We start from the raw sequence: 24,762 nt of genomic DNA, 5'->3' as shown, positions 1-24,762 counted from the left end.
GTAGAAAAAAAAGACTAGTCAGTTTGATCAAAAAAAAAAAGACTACGAGTCAAAAGCAAAAACGTTTGGCTGTCCGGATTTTAACTAGGCCCAAAAAGGTATCTGAGTTGCTTGTTACTTAAGAGGCCACTTATGGACGAGTTGAAAAAAGGACTAAAAAGATATGGAGATGCGGGGTATCGATCCCCGTACCTCTCGCATGCTAAGCGAGCGCTCTACCATCTGAGCTACATCCCCAATGTTTAAAAACAATAGTAATATTCTAGTTATATTACCGAACTACTAATAATTATACCTTTCTTTTTATAAGTCATGACTGGATGAAATAAACATATAAGCCAAACGGTATATTACCCCTGTAACAACTTGAATAAACACTATGTATAGGAAGCTAGCCACCAAGACATAACTTATACAATGAGACATCGAACTGAACCATTGGGAGATACTTGATGTAGTAGTTGCAAGTTAGAGGTAAACGGAGAGATCCGTAACCAGGCTTCAACACAATGTTCAAACAGCACTTCATACTGCGCTGTATGAATAAAATCGTCATGTAGTATCACCAACGTACAAAATGACTCATCAAAGTAACCTGACATTTGTCTCAAACCAAGCATTTAAAGCCCATACGAGAGAGAGGTTGGACCACTGTGACCACTCTCTCTATCTCTCTCTAGAGTTTGTGGGTTAGGAATGTGTTTAATTAAACCGTACGTCTGCAATTAATTGTTTTATTAATGACTAGTTGTGTAAAGAAGAATGTGATTTAACTAGCTAGACTCTCTCTGCCCCCTCGCCGACATTTTGTTTTGTCAAACATACAGACTTGGTTAAGCTCTTATTATTATCCAGACCTAGTGTATTATTTATAAGTTATAACTAGATAATTTCTTCTGACCGAATCAAAATCTCAATAACTATCTTAAAGTCCGTTTAATAATAATATTATAAAAAAAACTTGCTTACATGTTTTTAAAAATGCAATGATTTGAAAAAAAAACAAATTATTAATGTCGTCGAAAAGCAAAAATGATGTCAATTTGTTTATAGTTGTAAAGCGAATTATTTTAGAAAAGCATATATTCTTAATTTCTTAATAATAATGCGATAGTAGTGTAATGTTCCTCATCTATTTTTAAGCTCTCATTAAAAATAAAAATTCGATATTCGAGAGGAGGAGGAGGAGGAGGAGGAGGAGCACAGAGATCTCTCTCGTTCGTTTCCCCCCGTAAACTCTGCGAAAAAAAAAGAAGAAGAATAAAAATTCAATCGAATCCAATCCTCAGAGAAGAAAAACAAAAATCGACTCGTTTCGTTCATCTCTCTCTCTCTCTCTTTCGTTAATCTCTCCCTCACCGAGCTTGATGTTTGAATTCTGATCAGATCTAGTTTTAGAGATAGAGATTATTATGTTTATGGATCGAGAGAGAAGGCTTTCGAATCGCAACGGGACTCCGCAATACAGCAACGGAAAGTTCCGTGATGATGATTGCTACGGTGGATTCTTAGATCGGTTTGAAAATTCGAGAGAGAAGAGTCCTTCTAGATCTAAGATTCTTCGGATCCCGTCGCCGACTTCGTCTCCTCCACCTTCAAGCTCTTCCCCGCCGTTTCCTGGCTCCAATTCCCCGGACCGGGGATATATCGAGCACCGCGTCTCCAAGTTCGATACTCTCGCCGGCATTGCTATTAAATACGGCGTTGAGGTAAATTAAAAAAAGAAGATATTTTGCGATGAGATTAGGTTTGTTATTTGCTAAGGTTGTTGTTGAATGGTATTTTAATGAATTAATGGTATTGGTAGAAATGAATTTTTTTTTTTTGTTTTCATTTTGAATTGAGTCATGATGAAGAACACATGAGGAAAAAAAAGTTTTGGTTTTTGTGTTCTGTTTTTTTTTTTTTTTTTGTGTTATTAATATGCTTTGCTTTCAAGTTGCAGATGTTAAAAAGATTTTATTTATTGTTCATGTTTTTATTTTGATTTTGTGTTATTAAAAAAAGATATTTTGCGATGAGTTAGGTTTGAATTTGCTAAAAGGTTGTTGTTGAATGGTGTTTTTAATTAGAGATTTAATTAATAGTGTTGGTAGAAAGGAATTATTATTTTGAATTTAGGCATGATGAAGAACACATGAGGAACAAAAAGTTTTGGTTTTTATGTTCTGTTTTTTTTTTGTGTTTAAAATGCTTTGCTTTCAAGTTGCAGATGTTAAAAAGATTTTATTTATTTTGAATTGAGGCATGATGATGAAGAACACATGAGGAGGAAAGAGTTTTGTTTTTTTTCATGTTTTTATTTTGATTTTGTGTTGTTGAAAATGGTATGCTTTCAGGTAGCAGATGTTAAGAAGATGAATGGACTTGTTACTGATCTTCAAATGTTTGCTCTCAAGTCTCTTCAGATTCCTTTACCTGGAAGACATCCTCCTTCTCCTTGTTTATCTAATGGCTCCTTACACCATGGGTACTTTATTACTCTTTCAAGTTATAGCTAGCTAGCTTTTAAGTTCCAGTCATGGATATTATTTATTACAGAGCAGTTTACAAGCTTTGTTTCTTAATTTCCCAAAGATAGAGCCTTTGGGTTTTAATCCATGGAATCTTTGTTTGCAGAGAGGGATGTTCATGCCACGAACTGGAACCACCAAACGACAGCAACAACGACGTGTTCGACTCATTCCAGTCTCTGAGACTGAAATCTTCGGATAAGAAAGTTTCTCCAGCCATGTCTTCACTGCAAGGTTACTACGGGCTAAAACCAGCAGACAGAACAGTTTCGGAAGGAGGATTCTTGGAGATGGGAACTTACAACAAGACCGAAACTTCTCATCATCATCATCTCTCCAGCAACGGTGGTAATCATCAGTACCTCAGACCTTTCCCTTCCACAAACACTCCCTTAAACCACCACAGGAAATCCAGAAGCTTAGCCAATGCACTTTTCGACGAGGTTAACCAATCACCGGACAACAACACCGCTCAGGAAACGAGTGCCGATAAGTTTAGAAGGAGACGCCAAAAATCTGAAGCCGATTTCTCGTCCCGGACTCCAGAGCTTCTGTTGAAAGAAGAGAACAGTAGCAGCAATGGAGGGTTTTTATCGATAGCTGGAAAAGGCTTAGCTTTGAGATCGAAAGCTTCGAGCAGAACTAATCTATCATCAGCAGAATCTGAGACTAGTAACTTCAATCCGGTACCAATCAACTTGATGGATGCTCCAGTTTCAGACAGTTTTAGCAGTGTGAGAAAATCTTCGAGTGCATCGAGTCTACAAGATCCGGAGGGTAACAGCAGTAACGGTTCATCATCGCTGTCTCTATGGCCGACTTCTAAGTGGAGTTTGAAACCTGATTTGCTTACACCTGCGGCTATTACAAGCTCAATCTTTGATGGGTTACCAAAGCCTTTAACAGGTCGGAAAAACAAGACTGCTATGGATTAAAAACAAGGTCAGCTTTTCTCGTTATTTAACTGTCCCATTTTTTTTTGGAAACTATACAAAATCAAAAAGCAGAAGAAGCTATTTTAGCCTAAATGCGGAGTAAATAGATTAGAGAAATTTCGGAGGAAGAAAGAAAAACTTCCAAATTGAGAAAGATTATAAAGAAGGAAGAAAGCTTGTGATAGTGATGTAATGATTGTGTGCCTTCTTTTTCCTACGTTTATGTAAGTTATAAAATACTTTGTACCTTGTCTTAGCGTAGTCCAAATTTTTTTTTTACGTTTTTCCAATATGATGAATTGCTACACAGTACACACTACTAAAATGTATCACATGCATTTATTTAATAATTTATTAAAATTGTTCGTTTGTAAAATTTGTATTACACTGTTACTATTATTTATTCTATTTTATATTTCGTGGAAAAAAGAATAATGCTTTCCACTAAGTCAGGTTTGAACTGTCGGATCGTTGACAAAATTACAAAGGCACCGTGTGAACGTGTTAGCTCCACCGCTCTGAAAGTCCCGGAAATAATCAGTCGAGCGAGTTAGGTAAAATAATGTAATATATACATATATATTTCATCAACAATCTAAAAATATAGAGCATAAATCCACAGTTTAAAAACAAGCATAAAAATTTGCTAAGTGTGTTAAATTAAATGGAACATTTAAAAGCATGATACAAAAATCGCTACCCACCGTCGTCAACACAGCTGCACCTTCATCATCGTTAATCTCCCTCAACACTTCCACTTCTGCCATAACCATGAAAAAGCAACCTGAACACTAGCAGTACGGGCGACAGAAGTGGATTTCGGCTGTGGATGTAAAATAAAAACGTAATAGCACAACGGGTAACAAACAACAGAATCGCGAATAAACTTCTATGAGTTGAACTTAAATTTTTTATTTTGTAGAATATCCTTTTAAACCGTTTCATATGTTTGTTTACTAGTTCATTGTCCCACAACTTTTGGGGAACGATCAAAACCAAAAGTACGGATATGCGTTTTTAAAATACGTTACCTAAGAAATCAATTAAGCATATGATCAATACGTTTCTGTTAGATTCCAGTCTTCTATTGTTATTAGGCTCATGCTTCATTTTCAGCTCAATGTCTTTACCTCAACATTACGCAAAAACTTGATCCAACCAGGACTCATCTCCAAGACTCCACCATCCTGGGTTCCAAAGTGTAAACCTAGCTAGAGAGACAGTGCAGCTGAGTGTTAATATACTAGAAACTGAAGTCAACATAAAAATCATGAAGCCAGATATAAGAAAGACTAAATCATTCTAGACAACATAGAGATCAAGGAACTAAATCATTCATATAGTAAATTCTATAGTCAATATCAAAAATCCACACAAATGCACAATTGAGTTAGTTTATTCGCTCAGGTAAGCCAAATCTCAACCGATATACCAACACAACATAAAAAAACCATGTTTCTGTTTCTTCGCAGTTCTCAAACAGTAATCACTGTTGTTTGGAACAAAATTTCACGGTGGCACCAGCACAAACATGACTTGAAAGGATATTATTAATTCATGGGAGCTGGAAACACTATAGACTGAGCTAAAAGCCAAAGACAAGGTTGGTTGAGAAACATAAAGAGGAACTTATACCTCAAGTCCTCAACAAACTTCAGATAAGCAGTGCGTTCAATATGGATACTTGTAAAACCCGCTGAATGAAGTCGCGGTTGTTTATACATGCATGCTTCGTGTTCCTGCTACGGCTCCAGGGAGGACAACCTAGGTTATGCAGAGAAGAGACACCTGTCAAGAACAGCATAAATGAAACTTAAGTTAATGAGCAGAAGAGCATCATCGCCTCACTATTCTTTTGGAGAAAGCAGTTATCTAATATAGTAATCTCGTCTAGGATGAACAGTACAGACTTCACCGAATAACTTCAAAGTGACTTTGCCCACAAACAACAAGAAACACTAAATAAACATGTCACCATTTTGGGAACCAATATTAAGAGTAAATTAACAGACTTGCACTTAGTACTTGGGAACTTGTCATTGCCTCACTACTGAAACTACTTTGAACTTAGGTACTTCTCTGTGCAGACTGCAGACACTACACTTATTGGGTGAGCATTTCTCAAGATAGTGTCTCAAATACAAGTAAAGACAGTTACTAGTTTTATGATTCTTATCAGACAGAGATTTAACCCAGTATATTCAAGACTTGAAAACTTGCTCGTTTAACTAGAAAAACCTGTGTGTAGTTATAGGCATAGTAGTACTAACCAAATTAGAAACAAGGGCATATATACTGTGAAGAACATGATCCGGTGATAACATTTGTCAGGAAAATTTACAATATACAGCAGTATCCTGACAATAGCCTGAAGAGTTTTGATGCCTCTGGAAGTGAATATACCGCCAAAAAAGTGTCTTCCATGGAAGGGAGAGAAGTCTATTTCAAACTGTTTGATAACAATCCAGGAATAAGAAAATTAGAGACAAATAAGGTGAAACATGTTAATGAAATACTAGCAGCTCACTATTTGAAGTGTAAAAGAACAACCGAAAGGTTATCTACCTTAACTTCAAGAAGATCTCCAACAAGCCGCAGAAGGTACGTCAGGCCGAGATGGTCGCATCTGCGAAGCAGTATGACCTTGAATAACAGATTGAAACGTTAATTACAGGGAAACGCAACAGATCCCAATTTCTTTTATGATCGGCTAAATTCGATGGATCGAGATAGATCGTCTCACCTAAAATTGTAGGGCCCGCATGCATAGTATTAGCAGCAGGTTGATAGCTCATTGACCCAGAAGGTGGTCTTTCTGGATGAGGCTGAACGAAACCTGTTGTTACAAAAAAAGATCACCAGTATCAAACAAACAGGGAGAATTATAACCAACTGATGCAGCATAATGCCCATAGGTAGACGACATGTACATGAACAAACTTAGATACAAAGGTTTGAGATGATTCTCGTATATACATACCATCTGTAACCGTAAGAGAGCTTGGAAGTGGGTTTCTTCCACGTATCCAGGCTCCATGTTGAGTATCTGCACGACGTGCATTTGAAGTCAACCGCCATGGATCCTCATTCATATGTCGCGGCGCATCAACTGACTGAGATGGAAAAGGGTAAGGATGAGGAAAGGAGGAGTGCTGGGGTTGTGATTCAATAATCCGGCTTGGAATCGAGTAATGGCTGGATAGTGCTGGAGCGAGATGCCTAGTCCCTGGGCTATGTCCGAAAGAAGCACTGCTCGGCCGTAGTAGTTGGTTCTGTAATGACGCTTTATGTTTACAAATCAAAAGTACAAGCCAATGTAGCTTGAGCAATTACAAGATGACTAGATCAGAAAACGAGAGAAACCAGTGTGCTTACAGTGGCAACGCTAGACCGCTGCGTAGATATCTGGTATTCCTGTTGCAATACTGGATATGGAGGAGCAAATCCTGGTTGAAGGGGTAACGAAGGATAGCGAGACTTGGACGGTTGAATTATGGATGATTGTGGTGTAGCTATAGATTGGGGAGGTGGTAAAGGAGCTAGTGGTGGAGGTGAACGTTGCTGAGAGAGAGGTGGTGGTGGTGGCAGCTGCGGTGGAGATGATGGAGGTGGAAGTGGGGATGAGGGTGGAGGGGAAGGAGGCAGGGGAGGGGGAGATGGAGGCGTTTCATGAGGCAGTGGAGGAGAACCCTCTGGAAAAGGAGGTAGCTCAGTTGCAGTGGTTGCAGTCGGTGAGTCCTCCCTTGCTCCAGTCCCACAGGCATACGATGGTTCTTCAACTCTTGGCTGATAAGAAACTTCTTCCACTTCACGCACACCATTGCCAACCTCTAAAACACAGTGAGGTTTATCACTCGAACTATCATACGAAGGTTCTTCATCTCTTGGCTGATAAGAAGCATCGTCCATTTCACGCACACCATTGACAGCCTCTAGAACACAGGGAGTTTTATCACCCGAACTATCACGTGCCTCTAATTTTCCTAAAGCATGGGTTGGTTCTTCAATATGTGTGTTTTCAACTTCCCGTGATGTGGTTGGAAAATCCTCATCTTCTTCACCCTCTCCAAAAGTATGAGAAGATAAAAATCCAGGCAGCTGAAAACTCGCATAGCTGCAGAAAAGAAGAAGTTAACGTATCAGAACCGTAATAAAGCTGTCTCTAACCACATGCCCATCAGAAACTATATCAAACCGGAAAAAAATTGCATACCTCCCATACTCATCAACAAGCATCCCTTCCATTTCCCTTATAGGGTCATCTACAGAACGCTCAGATTTAGATGGACGTCGTAAGGTAAACCCAGCAGTTGCATCGCCACCAGAGGTGCTAATATCACCAATATAGCGATGCAGGAGAGAATCCGGAAAAATCTTCCTTTCAAGCCACAACCTCAACACCTAGCAGAAGTAAGAGATTATTGACTCTGAACAACAAAAACATGAGAGTGCCCTCGATCGAACAAAGAGCAAAAAACCTTGCGACATTGATGGCGATTTTCACGAGCCCCAGTCCCTGACGGAGCCGCAGCACCTAGAAGGCGTGGCAAAGCTGCCTGCACAGTAGGAATATACAACGCGCCAGCTATACCTAAAGAAGATTTCACATGCATCATGATTTATCACTAATATTATCAGTTATATACATAAGACAGACAGATATATTATCTTTGGCTGTAGACAGAAAGACAGCAACAGTATACATATACCTAAGCACCTAAAAAATTCGACCTTTTGAAGAGAGTTGCTGCATCCATTCAGGAGGAAGCTTACCTTTTTGGCTATGGGAACACTGGGTGATCGAATCAACGAGAAAGAACAAGTCCACTTTACGTCGGAAAAGAGGCTCACTTTCTAGCTTTCGTATGAGAAGTTCCACAACCTAAAAAAAAAGGAAAACAAAAAACATCAAAAGCTGCTCTTGAATTTCACACATCAAACGCTGTAGATAGTTCTCTCGAAACATTTGACCATAGCAAAGGTATCTTTCTAAATTGAAACTTCATTTGCAGTCTATTATTAAGTTTATCATAGATAACCCTGGCTGGCAGTCTTAATAAAGAGGTAAAGAAAAATGTTGCTGAATATTATTAGGTACCACAATTTAACTTACCTCACTGGCAATCCCATGCTTGGCACACTGAATAGCCTGGCGTGTTGCACGTCCAATACTTTCCTTCGTTCTGGATAAGGTCTCTATCATTCCCTCAAAAGCATCTCGTGAAATTGCAGCCTCAGTGACAGCATCCCCAACTGACATATGCCCTGAGCTAACTCTTCTCTCTTCATTCTCTTCAATCCCAGCTTGGTTACATGATGCGGACTGGTTTCCATGATTTGATGGACTCGTATCTTCTTCGTGTCCCAGAGTAACAATCACCATGGCGTCGCCAGCAGAAGATGAAACATTCTGAACCATGGAAGGGCTGTTATTTCTCATATTCGTTTCACCGATGCCAGAGAACTTATTGTCCAAATTCACAGACAGTGAAGTAGGTGTATGTGCTTGTTTTCTTTTAGCTTGGGCAGCTGCAATCAGAACCTTCATAGATGACGAAGAATCTGGCAACCCAGAACTGACCAATGGGGTACTTCCATTTTCTTGATTGCCACCAATCCTACAATACGAAAAGAACACAAAGACTATAACCTCCAAGCGAAAGAAAAACATATCAATGACATCGGGAAATACGAAAACATACGTCCCAGTGGACAAGTTAGCAGAAGTGTCTCTTGACACTCCAGCATCGTTCAAACGAGTTGCAACTTTTGGCGTGTTTTTTGGTTTTTCCCCTAAAGCTGGTTTTCTCCTCTGATTTATTGCCTGAGATTGAGAAGAGCTAGCTCTATCAGAACCAGCCACTGCATCCTTAGAAGAAACACCTTGGCATTTTTTTGACATCCCCACACCAGAGACTTTTCCCATTTTATGTTGTCCAGCCACCTGATCCTTAGTTGAAACCAACTGAGGGGACTTCTTAGGAGATCTCAAGACCTGCTTAACATTTTTTGTGGGTAACTTGATGACTGGGTTTCCCATAGACGAGCTGTTAGAGAGGCCCTCCACGCTATCTGGCACTCCTGCACCAGAGACTTTTGCAGTTTTATTTTGCCCCGTCACCTGTTTCTTGAATGTAATCAGCTTGGGGGATTTCTTAGGAGATTTTAAGATTGGCTTGACATTCTCTGGGGGTAACTCGGTCACAGATTTTCCCATAGGCGAGCTGAACGAAAGGCCATCCACGCTATCAGGAAGTGTAAGTGAAGCCTCCTTGTTATGTTTACACAGCGGTACCTTTCCTGTTTCGGCACTTTTTTCAGATCCTTCAAATCGCTTCACTTTAATAGAAGTATCATGGGACGCCTTAGCACTTTTAGGACCATCAGTAGAAGCTGAAGTATCATTGCGAACATTGGTATCTCCTCCATGCACCGGAGTCTTTGAATCTTCATCGTCATCTTCATCATAGATATAAACTGCCCTCCGTCTCTTAGGCAGCTGAGCAGCTGAAACCTTCACACATTCAGCAGAAGATGTACTAATCTTCCGTTCTGGATGATTTGTTCCCTTTTTATCACGAGAGCCAGAAAAGGAGGAAGATTTTGTGTGCTCAACTGTCTGTTTGTGGCGCCTTGTATAACCGACCATTTCCTTATCAACAATCTCACGCTTTCGAATTGACACAACGCCAGCAGAATCAGATCCTTCAGCTTTGCCTTCAGGACGAAGACGTTTGCTCTTAGATGGATTTTGATCCTTAGCATCTTCAGATCGTTGTCTCTTAGCAGCACGTGGACTCTCACCTTCTCCTGATGCAGACTTTCCAAATTCACTTTCAAACCTCTTTTTCTTCCCCAAACTCCCATTTTTAGAGCCAACTGCATACTCATGCTTATCACTCGAGACTCCAGCGCTTGGTTTCTCTTTAAGCAACTTTTTTGAGCTTTCACAACCAGCGATATTAAGATCCGAAACCACTTTCTTGACAAAAGATTCCTTTTTACTGCCCTTTAATTTCTGGTTAGGACCAATGGGATTATTATCTGTAGCTCGACTATCAGGCAGACGCTTGGCTCTAAGAACTTCATCTTTACATCTTTTATCCGAGTCGGGCTCCTGTCCGTCACCACCCGGGGATGAATCTTCTTCTCCTATGTCAGGCTTTGTCTCAGCACCATTATTCTCAACTACTTTATGGTGACCAGGATCCGCCCTAGAATCGAACTTATCAGAATTTTCATCACTACCAGTGTCTCTATGATCTTTTCCATCCAATGCCTTAGCCTTGGTCAAACTAGGCTCAACAGCATTCAAAAGCGCCTCACTGCCCACGTTATCTGACTTGCGATTCTGCGACTTCTCAAATGCAGCGGAGATCTCCTCCACAGCTTGTGCGAAGTGCTTGACCGTTTTACCTTGACATCTTTTTAACAGTTTATTCTTCGCCTCACTAGTGAAGGCTTGAATATCAGGAGGCGCAACAAAAGCTCTGCATTAAAGTATGATTACTTGGTCAGTGACTAATACTGAGAAAACGAAATCACAATCAAACAACAAGGAGAAACAAAGAAGTGATGTTGCAATCAGGGAGGAAACTACCAAATTACAGTAACGTGATGAATAGACTAGACGCAAATGAATATAGCTTTCTAAGTGGTGATGAGATAAATCACAACACATCAACAATCAATAGACACAGAAGAGGCATGCTTACATTTCCTGTGTTCCAAAGAAATAAACGAAGTATTTCTTTGGGTCTGGTACATGATCCCAATCTTCGGGCCGGTCGATCTGAAACACAAAACATTTACTTTACAGAAGTTAAGTTAAATCCTACGCAGCTCAATAGCAATTCAAACACTCTGGACATAAGAGATACTACATATCAATAAGCTAGAGGACTATACTACTGTCTTTGAGCTTCACACAACTTCAGCACACAAGAATAAAAAAGTTTGCTTCGGCATACAATAAAAGCAGCATTATTGCGTATGAAGCCTACTAAGAGAAACACACAGCATTGGAGCTATCCAGAAGAACCTTAGAGAAATTCAATCCGTCAATCAACAAAACGCCATAAACTAAACTAACACAAAGAAAACACAATTACGTAGAACCCAACTTAAACCCCCCGAAAAAAAAAGACGAACGTACGAACTATAAGATTGAGCGAGTAGACAAGAAGAGTCTGTGCAAAACCTTAGGAAAAAAACATGATCATGAACCAAAGATGCCATGAAGCCGAAGCATCAACGGCGAGAGAGAGAGAGGAGAAGACGCACCTTAGCAGGCCAAGCAGGAAAGCCTTTGACTTTAGCAAGAACGAGATCACCCAGTCTCAACTCTCCTTTCGCGATGCCTTTGCTCCCTGTTTTTCTACGGCTAGGAGCCATCGGCGACTCTGGATAAGAACCCCAATTTTGAGTTCAGATACAAACACCCAAACGAAATCGCAAAAAGCCCAGAAAAACTTCGACTCTTCACCGGATATTGATTCCGCCGTAGAATCTACCGATGGAGACAGCTAGGGCTTCGAGCAATAATGCGAAAACGAGTAAGAGAGAGAGAGGTAAGAGTCGAATCGAAGGGAATCAGGGAAAAGAGGAAGCGAAAGTTTTAGTCGGGAGATTTTGTGAAGAGGAAGAAGCTGGTTTTACTCACGTCGCCGCCTTTTCCTCTCCCTCCCCTTTCCACAGAAACGAGAACGATATCACTTTTTTTCCTTTTTTATTCTTTTATAATAATTATTTTTTATTTACAAAATTGCCTTTTACTATCTTTTGTTAATGCCTTGCCTGCCCCTTTTCACAAAAAACATCAATAGATGAAGAGAAAATCTTCATTTTTCTGAGTCTAGAGGTATCACAGGTGATCAAGTAAACAAAAGAGAGTATGTACTACTACTAGAGTTGTGAGCACCAGACAGTTTATAGGGGACTAGGCGACTTAACATAGTTATTGTTGATGAGGCTGCAACTGGAATGGATAAACCAATGCCATTTAGCTCTAGCTAAAACAGTCTTAAGAATGGATTGATACTGAGGAAAAAGTAAAAAGGGTCTGCAAGATAACCCCTTTCCAGAGGTTATCACCATCATCATCGACGGAAAATAAATCTCTAAACAAGAGCAAAGGAGAAAAAGGAGAAGAAACAAAGTTTATTTCTTTGATTTACCAGTTTCTCTCAACTTTTATCTTTGCTTTCACCTCCAACAGCATCCTTCACCAGCTCCAGTGGTCTCTCATCAATCACTTCGTCGATTATACCAAACGCTTTAGCCTCCTCAGGACTCATGAAATGATCCCTATCCATGTTCTTCTCAATCACATCTAAGGGTTGCCCCGTGTGTTTCACATAGAGCTGGTTCAACGCATCCCAAACACGGACAATCTGCTTCGTGTGGATAGTCATATCCTTAGCTTGTCCACTATATCCTCCTGAAGGTTGATGAATCATGACGCTCGCATTGGGAAGTGCCCGTCTTTGTCCCTTGGCACCTGCTGCCAAGAGCAGAGAAGCCATGGACGCAGCTTGGCCTAAACAAATCGTGCTTATCGGAGATCGAATGTACTGCATAGTATCGTAAATCGCAAGACCTGTTGCAAGATAACCATAACGGATCAACATTTCATCACTAAGAAGAAGATTCATTAACAACTTTTTACACAGATGATCGAATATCCCAGAAACTTCATAAGTTTGATACTAATCACTATCATCTTCTACAAAAGCACGAGTAGATTCTCAATTTCAGATCCAATAATATCCTATGCAAACAGATTATAGATCAAGCGGAAGAACATAGCAATCGAATCCATGGACACTCGCTACATTACAGATAGATCGTAACCGTAAAACGGATAAGCGTACCGGCGGTGACGTGTCCGCCTGGTGAATTAATCAACTAAGTTTAGTAACTAATCACTATCATTTCTACAAAAGCACGAGTAGATTCTCAATTTCAGATCCAATAATATCCCAAGCAACAGATTATAGATCAATCTGAAGAACAAAGCAATCGAATCCGTGGACACTCGCAACATTACAGAGAGAGATCGTAACCGTAAATCGGATAAGCGTACCGGCGGTGACGTGTCCGCCCGGTGAATTGAGGTACATATGAATCGGCTTCGAAGGATTCTCGGACTCGAGGTAGAGAAGCTGAGCCACGACGACGTGTGACGTGTCGTCGTTTATGGGGCCGTTGATGCAGATTATGCGCTCCTTGAGCAGTCGCGAGAAGATGTCGTAAGCTCTCTCGCCTCGCGACGAAGTCTCGATAACCATTGGAATTACGCTGTAGCTTCTTCTCGCTATGGCGGTGGTTATCGCCGTCGGCGGTGTTGTTGTCCATAGCCTCTTCGCGCCGGAGATCAGACCCCTCATGACTCGAATTTCTAGGGTTGTGCTTGGAAGAAAGAGGGGAGGAAGCAGGAGACGCTGACTAGTAGCTTATGCATTTTTTTCCCGTAATTCTATAGTCTAGTTTTAGTTTCTTTTACTACATTTAAAAAAAAAATTCGTTGTGGCTAAATGTTTGTTCCGAATTTATTATAAACAAGATATGACCCCGTTGCGTTGATGTTTTAATTTAATTAAAACCATAAAATAATAAATCATTTTACTATAGTATTATGATTGTTTTTTGTATATGTTGTTTGAAATTTATTTTATAATTAAAACTCGTTTTCACCCATAAATTCAAGTTAATATTTGTATTTTATAATTATGGTGCATAGATGAGTTGTTATAAACTTTATACTAATGATTAGAGAAAATACTATACATAAACATTTAAACTCAACAAAATCCGAAAAAAGAAATGAAAAGTAAAAAAAAATGAAAGTTAAATACACCATTCGAATCAATAACATTATACATGTTCTTATGTACTAATTTAATATTTTATTAAATAAGTCTTAAAATTTTTATTTTGCTAGGTTTTTTTTTAAAAAAGAAAACATTCTATTTTATAATCTTCATTTTATTTACAATTAAAAAAAAAAATATTAAATACTCTTTTACAATTTTGTTTAAGATTTAGAAGTTAAATTATTGTCATATAACCTATTACAATTTTCTTCTTTCTAGAATTTCAGAAAAAAAAGATTGCTATCAAATAATTATTTTTAGTTATAAATAAATATTTTTAAAATTGCTATTTTTACAAATCGTATCAATACTAATTTTACACTATCATGTTCATCATCAAAAACTCTCTTAAAAATAATATCAAATAATTTTTTACACTTCTCTTTTGGTTAGGACTTAAAAATATTATACAAATATCTTTTGTTTAGGATTTTTTTTATAAAAAATAAAGAAAAATAACTATCAAATATTCTTTTACAGTTTTGTAGGATTTTAGAAAAGGAAATTAATATTACATAATATTTTACAATTATATTTTGTCTAGGATTTAAAAAAACAATTTCTATCAAATAACTATTTCCAGTTAATATTAACTATTTTAAATGTTGCAATTTTAAAAATTCGTTTTTTTACAAATTTTTTTTGTTAATTGAATAATTGTTACTATCATATTTATCATTAAATTTTTGAAGTAAAAATTACTATTAAATTTTTTTTACAATTCTCTCTCGTCGCGATTTAAAAGAAAAGGAAAAATTCTTAATTGGTTGAGTTTAGAAAAGAATTTTCTTTTAGAAATCTCTTTTATTTAAGATTTTAGGAAAAGAAGAAGTTATTTTTACATAATGGAAGTTTGATTGACACATTCACAATCTAATTTTTTAAGTTAATTTGAAGTGAAAGTTAATTAAAGTTAATCTTTTAAGTTAGTTTTTATTGATATTAGGTGAAATATTTGAAGTTAATTTTGGTTTATATTTTTTAACACAAAATTATTAAAAAGTAAAGTTAGTTAATTATAAAAAAATATGATTAGTTTTACGTTTTTATTTTATTTAGACTTTTGAAAAAGAAATTAATTATTTTATTTCTTTTAGATTTTATACAACTATTTTATTTTAAATAGAAAATTTCTGTTTAATTATTTATATATTTTATCTTATACATACAAATACATATTTATCATATTCACACATACTCATGTACCACAATAAAAACAAAATTAAAAGTTATGCTAGCATCATAAGATGTAATAAAAATAATAAAAAGTTGAGTTGTATCAAGAAATTAAAAGAAAATACTCATATAATACTTTTCATATAAATACTATTGTGTTTTGTAAAAATAATATGTGGAAGCTTAAACCTAAATATAGATGTAAAATATTTGTAGCTATTTTTTGTCATTATTTTTTAACATATAATTATCTATTAAAAAAGGAAAGTTATTTACTTATAAGATAATAATAAGAGTACTTTTACAATTTTCTTTTAATTATGCTTTTAAAAAATTAATATTATTTATTTTAAATTTAGTTTTTCTTCATGTTTTTATTAAATAATTTATTATACTTGTAGCATTTTACAATTCGTTTTTGTTTAACATTTGTTTCTTAAAAGTTAATGTTTATCTTTTATAGTTCTCTATCTTTAGTATCTTTTAAAACAAACATTATAATGAAATATAATAATAAAAACAGTAATAATAATAATAATAATAATAGTAAAAATAATAATAATAAGACTATTAAATAATATTTATAATTAAATTTTAAGAAAAAATGTTTTTATTATTTTAGTATATATATTTTTGATTATGATATAGTTTAACACACATCACATTTTTAAATATATAACTACCATGTGTCACAATCATGTAAATTAGCAATTTTGAAGAACCAATCTCAATATAATCTTTTATAATTATATTTTCATTAAAAGTTTAGAAAAGAAAAATTATATTAGATAAATTGTTTTCAAAACTATTTTTTAGGATTTTGAAAAAGGAGAATTTCTAAAACAATTACTACTAAATATTTTTTTAATCGTTTTTACTATTAAATAATTTTTTTTTTTTTTTGTCGTCAACTTTACAAACTCATACAGACTCTGTAAACCAAGCCGGGAGATATTGATCCATGTGAACGACGAAAGACGGCTGAATCCTAACACTGCGTGCTAGGCTATCCGCCTTTGTATTCTGCGCTCTTGGTACATGAACGATCTCTGATTGGAGAAAACTTGCTCTCAGATTTTTGATGTCTTCCAAATAACTTGCAAAAGCTGGCCACTCTTCTGGTTCTGAAACAATCTTCACCAATTGAGAACAATCCGTTGCAAACGTAACCTGAGATTGCCGTAAATTTCTCATACATTCCATAGCCCAGAGTAATGCTTCCATCTCCGCATGGAGAGGAGAAAGGCTAGCCCGAACATTCCTCGCCCCCAGCAACCCAGCGAAGCCTTCTAAAGTGTTGTGCCAACCCTGGCCGGAGAAAGTATCTTTCTCTTTCCAGGAACCATCTGTGAAACACCATCGTCCTGGATTTAACAGTGAAGACCTAATCTCTTCATGTGGGACCATCCTCTGTTCATTCACTAGTTGGGCTTCAGCCCAAAGGGTTGATTCTGTTTCCGCCAATTTGAGCGTATCCCTAGGATCAATATCCAGATTACTAAAGACCTTACTATTCCTTCCTTTCCAGATATACCATAGTATCCATGCAAACTGATGATCATTTAACTGCGGCAAGACTCTCCAGAAAAGATGATCCATATTTGCAAAAAGAGATTGTGTGGGAAATATAGTTGGATTTGATGGTATCTTTGAGAGAGCCCAAACCTGAAGTGCTGGAGGACATTCGAAAAACACATGATTTATCGATTCCTCCTCAGCTCCTCACCTTGTACAACATATATCGCCAGTTATCCCTCTCGCTTGTAAATTTTTCTTAACCGCTATACAACCTGTCACCAACTGCCAGAGAAAATGTTTAAGCTTTGGTGGACACCTGACTTTCCAGCAGAAGGATTTCAAACCATCGACCGTAGGTCCAAAAAATGCTGGTGGTTTTGCTCTATCCGGGTAAACTCGTTCTACCTGATATCCCGATTTAACCGTGTATTTCCCATTTGTTGTGAAATGCCATCCATCTTTATCCTCCAACTGATATCTACTCAGTCGTATACTCTCGATAATTTTCACATCCTGTGGGTCCACTAGAGCCTGAAGTGCCTGCGAGTTCCAAATTCCCAAAGTGGGGTCTATAAGAGAAGCCACTGTGAGGTCATGGTAAAGATTGTGTTGGTTTTTATTTGCTGGTCTCGGGCGAGTGGTTGGGAGCCAAGGATCATTCCATACAGAGATAGAAGATCCTGATCCCACCCGTTTGATTAGTCCTTTGCTAACCAGAGATCTAGCTGATGTAATACTCCGCCATCCATATGACGGAGAGTATGAGCGAATCGGTTCCAGGGGTGAGGCATTCCTGAAATATCGACCTTTAAAAACTCGAGAAAATAAAGTATTTGGCTTCTCGATCAATCGCCAAAACTGTTTACTAAGCATCGCTGTATTGAAATCAGTGATGTCTTTAAAACCCAGTCCTCCTTCCTCCTTGCTAACACATACTTTATCCCAAGATTTCCAATGCATACCTCTCGTACTTCCCCCGGGGCTCCACCAAAATTGGGCTACCGCACCTGTCAGTTTCTTTACGGTTGCCTTAGGCAATCGATAGCAGGACATCACATGATTTGGTAATGCCGTAATCACCGATTTAATAATCACCTCTTTTCCTCCTTTTGTAAAGAACTTAAAAGTCCAGCCATTAACCCGTTTGTTTAGTCTATCCTGCACGAAACTAAAAACCTGAACCTTTGAACCCCCAAGATTTTCTGGTAATCCTAGATAAGTTCCCATTCCTCCATGATTCTGAATGCCCAGGATGTCTCTCATTTCCTGTCTGTTGGACTCTTCAATTTTATGTCCAAATTGGATTGAAGACTTCTCAAAATTGATGAGTTGACCTGACACCATCTCATATTCCTTTAAGATTCTGAGAATAGTTTGACATTCCTCTCTCTGGGCTTTACAAAAAAAAAGACTATCATCCGCAAACAGTAGATGTGAAATGGAAGGACATGCTCGAGCTACCTTCATTCCTGTCAATTGTTTCCCATCCTCCGCCTTTTTAATATTTGCAATCAACGCCTCAGTACACAAAATAAATAAATAAGGAGATAACGGATCTCCTTGCCGTAGCCCTCTATTAGGAATAATAAGGCCCCTTGGTTGTCCATTTAGTAAAACCCGATATTGAACCGATGATATGCATTCCATCATTAGTTTAATCCAATGAAGATCAAAACCCATCTTCTCTAGTAAAGCTTTAATAAAGTCCCATTCCACTCTATCATACGCTTTGCTCATATCCGTTTTAATTGCCATATATTTTCCTTGACATGATTTGTTAGTCCGTAATCCATGAAACATCTCCTGAGCTATAAGAATATTATCAGTTATCAACCTCCCTGCCACGAATGCCGATTGCGTTTCCGAAATAAGAGACGGCAGACAAAGTTTCAGCCGCTGGCACAGAACCTTCGAGATAATTTTATACCCGACATTACATAGACTAATGGGTCTCAATTCCGTCATCCTAGTAGGCCTCTCCGTCTTTGGGATCATACATATATTAGTAATATTTAACCGTGGATCCAAGTCCCCAGACACCAAAAAATTATTTACCATTGTTACCAAATCATTCTTAATGATATGCCAGGAATGCTGAAAAAAAAGAGCCGTCATACCATCCGGTCCTGGCGCCTTCTCTAGATGCATCATAAATAAAGCCTCTTTTACCTCACTCTCAGTCGCCACTCTCAACAATCGTTGATTCATCTGAGGAGTGATACCCGTTGTTACCTCTGAGAGAAAACTATCAAATCCTGTCGGCGAAGTGGTACTAAACAGCTCTTCAAAATAGTCAACAGCCACCTTTTCCACTCCAATATCTTCTGTAATCCAGTTCCCCGCAGCATCATGTAAGCCAACAATCCTATTCCGAACTCGTCGTTGCTTAGTTAAGGCATGATAGAACTTGGTATTTAGATCCCCCGAAGAATACCACATATTCCTACTTTTCTGGTGCCAATAATCTTCTTCATCCTTATAAGCTTCTTGTAGCTTCCTGGAGACCTCCACAATATCCTCCTGTGACCTAGCATTATCTGTCTGAACCTCTTCGAGGGCCTTTTGTAAATCGCTTATTTTCTCCTTGCCATAAGGTGGATTATTTTTCTGCCATTTTGCAATTTCATGTCGACAATTGCTAATTTTTGCTACTATATCATCCTCGCTATGTATCCTATCATCTGACCAACCCATCGTAATGGATTCCAGAAGCCCCTCTTGCCCTACCCATCTCTTATCAAACCGAAATTGCCCTTTCCTTCTGTGAACTTTATTGTCTAGATACGCCACCACTGGTCGATGATCGGATGCCACCAAACCTAGATATTCTGTGTAAGAACAGGGAAAGAGAGTATGCAGCTCCTCATTTGCTAGAGCGCGATCTAACCGACACCTTACAGTCACTGCCCCTTTTCCTTTTCCTCTTCTCCCCTGCCACGACATTTTGTTTCCCCTAGCCGAAAATTCCAGAAGTCCAGTATTTCTTATCATGTTATTAAAGGGGATAAAAGAATCCGCACTTCTCAAAGCTCCTCCATCTTTTTCATGATTTCCCGTAATCTCGTTTAAATCACCAATAATAAACCAGGGCTCAGATCTTGCAATGCCATACCTAGTTAATCTTTCCCACACTTGTTCCCTCATTTGTTGAACCGGATCTCCATAAACAAATGTGAGAAACACCTTTTTCCCCAAAGCCACCGCCTCCACATCTATCATTCGATTACTTGAATAGAGTATGTTAACTTGATACTCATTATTATAGAAAAGTGCTAGACCACCACTCCTTCCATTTGGTTCCACTGTAACCAGATTATCAAAACCAGAATGTAATTGAAATCTGTGTACAAAGTCATACTCCTGTTTGGTCTCTGATAAAAAAAAGAAAATCTGGTTTATGTTTGTGCCATATCTCTCGCAGATAACTCATTGTCCATTTACTTCCCATTCCTCTACAGTTCCAACTTAAAGCTCTCATTAAAAAAGTATTAAGGATTCGCACCCGTGGGCTGAATAATCAGGGATAAGGAAACCCTGTATTGCCCATATACCAAAAATATTCCCAAAAAAATTATAAGCTATCCCATAAGTTCCGACGTCTTTGCATTTCCATCTTAAGATTTTTATATATAGAAGAACCTGCATTATTCTTTCAAACCATAAAATTGGAGCTTGACAAATCAGCAGGGATGATCTAATCCCAAAGACCCTCAGCCACGAAACCACCATTTTGTTTAATAGTGCCCCAAGACCAAAACTGCCAAAAACATATCGTGTGGGAGCCTCATATTTATTTGTACACTTTTTAGTTGCATTCGAGAGACCCACCAAACCAGTGTACATATCATTTCTTCTCGAAGCTGTGTAAAGCAAAGCTATATATAAAAGAGGAGCCCACCTAGTGGCATAGCAAACCACCCCAATGATTCCCCAATCCTTGTTCATTATCAACTTTCTCTGCCGGTTTCCAAGACCCGAGAATTCACTCAACCAATAAGCCGCAAGAAACCACCAAACCATTCCCACATTCCAATGCAACGATAACAGACCATCTTCACCAAAACGAATAAATACGTATAACCGTAACCATAATAAGATAGTTTTATTCCAACGTTTGACAAAAACCAAAAGGAAACGCAGAAAGACTTCTTCCTGAACCCCATGAAAACCAAATAAACCAAACATGCTCATAACATAAGATATAATAATTAAAGAAACAACCACAAATACCCATACTCTTAGGATTTTTATTGCATACTCTTGATCCATAAACTTAGAATTTCAAATTAGCTGGTTTCGGGTTTGAAGGACCCTTGTTGTCCAGTTGCTTGCTGCTATCTCCCTGACGAGAGCCTCCTTTTGCTACAGCTCTTTTACGCGGAGAGAGAAGCGCGCTCGCCATCCTCATCTTATTACTCCCAGCAGTGCTAATAGGAGGCTTGAATAAGCGTTTACGAGAGCTTTGCCTTGTCCCCATATCCCCTGCCCCCGTGTCATCGTTGAGAGCCCCATCACCATTACCCAACTCCTCCTCCTCCTGTGCGTGAGTATGCACTATCTGATCCCCAAGGGCTTGCTCCGCTTCCTCCTCCGAGAGGGTCTGAAACTCGTCCTCTGCCTCCATATCCATACCATTCTTCAGCAGGTTAGCATTGATAGCATCCATCTCCATGTCAATATCTTTCATAACATCATCTGTTAGTGCATCCTGCTTCTCCACCATTCCTTGCACCTCAAGTAGACCTTTTTCCACGTCAGTAACCTCCATAATCCCTTCCGTTGCCTCCGTCTGTGTCTTAGCAAGCTCTAGTTGGAAACCTGCAGACGCCAAATTCACATCCTCGGTTTCGGTACTCTTAATCTCTCCTTCTTCTCGAGTTTCCTGAGGTAAAGACCTCTGACGTTGCTCCTCTCGTACCTGCCCTGAAGACACTTTAGTGTGTACCGTATAAGCCCCGCCTTCCCCCCCTGTACCACCCCTCCTCCCATCTCCTCTGCGCGCATTGTTGTAACTAGAGCTCTCTCTGTCTCCTCTGTAGTTTCCATAATGATTGGGAGGTCTCCTAGATCCTCGTTCCGCAACCTTCACCCATTTTGAATCTGATTCCTCATACATCTTGCCCTTGCCCTTCCCGTAGTACTCCCTACTATCTCTTTCCTTATTTGGTGGGCCCATATTACCATTTATAACCACCCCTTTATAGCTTTGAGCTCCATCATCATGGTGCTTCCCATCAGACCAAACCCCAGCGCCTTCTCTGTTTCCTCTTTTCCGCTCTGGACTGACCTTTAAATTCTTCAAATTAAGTGGGCATAGCTCGTCCTTGTGACAGAGACTACCACAAAGCTTGCAGAAACCAAAAAGTTTCTCATATCGCAATGATACCGCCGCTTCCTCACCATCATAGAACTCTCCTCCTTTAAAATCCACGGTGGTTTCAAAACACAGCTCCTTAAAAGCATCCATCACCACTTGAACCCTATTATGAACCGTATCCACCGCAGCCACCCGTCCCAACGCGCCTCCAATACTCTCAAAAGTAGGGACCGTCCTGAACTCAAGCGGAATTCCAATGACTTTGATCCAGAACATGATCTCCGAAGGGAAAGACCTAGACTGCCTTGGTTGCCACTTCGCCAAGGAGAGCATCCAGAAGTCGAAGTGATAAGGTTGGTGCTTCAAAACCCCTTCAAGGTCCTCCTCAGTCTTGAAATCGAACTGGAACTTGCCAAAGCCCAAATCGGTCCCCGTGACCTTCTCCTCCGATTTCCAAATCTTTGGAAGGTTTGTGAACAAAGCATTCATCTCTTGTTCATCCGGATTCATACACCTCCCAATCAAAGTTTTGGCGTAGGTTTTGATTAGGGCCGAGTTGTCAAAATGCGCCACCGAAATCTTCAATCGCTTGCGAGTGCCCTCGCCGTTCCTCAGGTCCTCACCGTGACTCAATAGCTGACTCTGTGTCATGGTCAGAACAAAAAGAAACAACTTTCGTGTTTTAATATCAATGAATGATAAGATGAGGATGATACAACAGAGAGACCCTCCTACAATCCTATTATACTTATTCGAATTTTCCATAAACTCCGTGAGAAAATATTCCCCCATAAACCCGTATCGCCACAGATTGATTCTTGCCAATTTCAAATCCCAACAGAATCGTGAAAGCCATACCCCGAAAAACCCAAATTGATAATATTGCGGATCGATTTCCATGAAGAAAGTAATTAATATAACAGAATCCGTGAGATAACCTGTGTAGATCCGCGATTCGATCTGAGAATTGATCTGAATCCACCGCCATTGAAACCCAATCCAAAGTTTCCTCAAACTTCCGATAATCCTTGTCGATACCCAAATCCCTACCCAATGTAACCAAATAAAAATCCTGATTCCCCGAATCAGTGATGTGATCTTGCCAGATCGTAGCAAGACAAACTCCAACTCCAATACCCGGATCCCATCTTCGTGAAGGCATCGGTGCCCTAGATCGCTGACTAACAGATTATTTTGTTATTCTACTATTAAATAATTTTTAAAAGTAGTTTTTTCAAAATTCATTTTTATTATCTTATTATATATTTTTAATCATTATATATTTAAACAACTGTCACAATATTAGAAGGAAAATTATTATTAAATAATATTTTGCAATTATCTTTTGATTAAGATTTTAAAAAAGGAAAATTACTATTACATAATATATATATAATAAGATTTTTAATAAAATTCGTTTTTGTTAATATCTTAGTATATATTTTTAATTATGAGATAGATTAACACATGTCATAATCCTAAATATATAATTGACATGTGTCGCGATCATGTTAATTAGCAACTTTGAAGAACCAAGCTTTATATAATAAGATATAACTTTTATAAATTTTACAATCAAAACAAAATATACACATATATATATATATATATATAAGTTATCCTATTTAATCTAATATTTTGGTTTTAAATTAAAATACATATATTTGATCAGAAAAAAAAAATACATATATAATTGAAAAAAATTATTTATCAGAACATGAGAAATACTATATATGAAGTTATCGCAGAACCGGCTTTGAATCTGCCAATAAAAGAATTTGGGTTCAAAGTTTGATTTGATTTTACTTCTTATAAAATATATATTTGACTAGTAGACTGAAGACAAATCTTGGTTAAATATCCGTTACAATGGCAGCCGGAACCAGATGGTTCATCTGCTTTGGGCCATGACTGTCTCTGATTGGCTGATGGCACCTCTATAGCTTGTCCCCCATCTAAGCCGGTAAGAATATGATGTTATTAAATTGACTATTGTTGCAAGCATGATCAAGATAGAGAGAATAAATCTATCGCAAAACTAGTTCGCCCTCGAAACTTTGCTCCCATACACGTGTTACGAAGCGCCGTATTCACTGTCACTCTCCCGACGCCCGCGGCGGCTTAGTTCGCCCGCGTTGCCGTTTGTTCGCTAAACACCAAGACGCGTCACACCATGTCTTTACTTCGTTTTGTCGCAAGTTTTTTCGCCGGATCTCTTTACTTTATCCTCGTCATCACCATCTCTTCGACCGCCGCCGCCGCTCCACTCTGCATCTCCGCCGTTCACGCTCTTATGCTCATCTCCCCCGTTCACGCTCCCCTTGTTGTCGTCAACTCTTCTTCCCCTTTCGTCGCCACCGTCTCCCACGCTCCCCCCCCCCCTCGTCGCCAAGTCCACCACCACGCTCCTTCTCGCCACTCCTCTCAAT

General features: G+C 38.5%; 3 protein-coding genes and 1 non-coding gene across 23 annotated transcripts; 1 reads left to right on the top strand and 3 right to left on the bottom strand.

Annotated features, from left to right (window-relative positions):
- Positions 1-164: 164 nt before the first annotated feature.
- On the bottom strand, positions 165-237 carry TRNAA-AGC. Its single transcript has one exon. It is a non-coding gene; the product is annotated as a tRNA-Ala (tRNA).
- An 883-nt stretch (positions 238-1,120) lies between these two features.
- On the top strand, positions 1,121-3,824 carry BNAC09G47710D. The gene is made up of 3 exons (XM_013874715.3): positions 1,121-1,709; positions 2,340-2,470; positions 2,620-3,824. The coding sequence occupies exons 1-3, from the start codon at positions 1,413-1,415 to the stop codon at positions 3,446-3,448; spliced, it is 1,257 nt and encodes a 418-aa protein (XP_013730169.1). The 5' UTR covers positions 1,121-1,412; the 3' UTR covers positions 3,449-3,824.
- On the bottom strand, positions 3,774-11,971 carry LOC106433875 (protein HUA2-LIKE 1). Of its 19 annotated transcripts, none has more exons than XM_048767161.1 (16): positions 11,732-11,971; positions 11,164-11,240; positions 9,151-10,938; positions 8,562-9,066; positions 8,222-8,330; positions 7,927-8,039; positions 7,662-7,849; positions 6,824-7,562; positions 6,429-6,720; positions 6,192-6,284; positions 6,014-6,091; positions 5,719-5,897; positions 5,084-5,236; positions 4,579-4,659; positions 4,153-4,271; positions 3,774-3,966 (listed from the first exon to the last, which is right to left on the bottom strand). In XM_048767161.1, the coding sequence occupies exons 1-11, from the start codon at positions 11,840-11,842 to the stop codon at positions 6,021-6,023; spliced, it is 4,086 nt and encodes a 1,361-aa protein (XP_048623118.1). In that variant the 5' UTR covers positions 11,843-11,971; the 3' UTR covers positions 3,774-3,966; positions 4,153-4,271; positions 4,579-4,659; positions 5,084-5,236; positions 5,719-5,897; positions 6,014-6,020. The 19 variants fall into 19 exon arrangements, with proteins under 19 accessions (XP_048623118.1, XP_048623121.1, XP_022568465.1 ...); XM_048767164.1 differs by having other exon boundaries at positions 4,153-4,232; XM_022712744.2 differs by having other exon boundaries at positions 4,153-4,208.
- On the bottom strand, positions 10,881-13,950 carry LOC106433878 (ATP-dependent Clp protease proteolytic subunit 2, mitochondrial). 2 transcript variants are annotated; one of them, XR_007328145.1, is made up of 5 exons: positions 13,533-13,934; positions 12,625-13,046; positions 11,732-11,850; positions 11,164-11,240; positions 10,881-10,938 (listed from the first exon to the last, which is right to left on the bottom strand). XR_007328145.1 is itself a non-coding variant. In XM_013874716.3 (2 exons), exons 1-2 carry the CDS (start codon positions 13,834-13,836, stop codon positions 12,634-12,636), a joined length of 717 nt encoding a protein of 238 aa, XP_013730170.1. In that variant the 5' UTR covers positions 13,837-13,950; the 3' UTR covers positions 12,457-12,633. The 2 variants fall into 2 exon arrangements, 1 of the variants encoding a protein (XP_013730170.1); XM_013874716.3 differs by lacking the exons at positions 10,881-10,938; positions 11,164-11,240; positions 11,732-11,850 and having other exon boundaries at positions 12,457-13,046; positions 13,533-13,950.
- Positions 13,951-24,762: the final 10,812 nt, after the last annotated feature.

The sequence above is a fragment of the Brassica napus genome, chromosome C9 (assembly GCF_020379485.1).
Source record: "Brassica napus cultivar Da-Ae chromosome C9, Da-Ae, whole genome shotgun sequence".
In the NCBI taxonomy this organism is placed as follows: Eukaryota; Viridiplantae; Streptophyta; class Magnoliopsida; order Brassicales; family Brassicaceae; genus Brassica; species Brassica napus.
The sequence above is the reverse complement of the archived record's forward strand: the minus strand, read 5'-3'. Positions and strand labels throughout refer to the sequence as shown.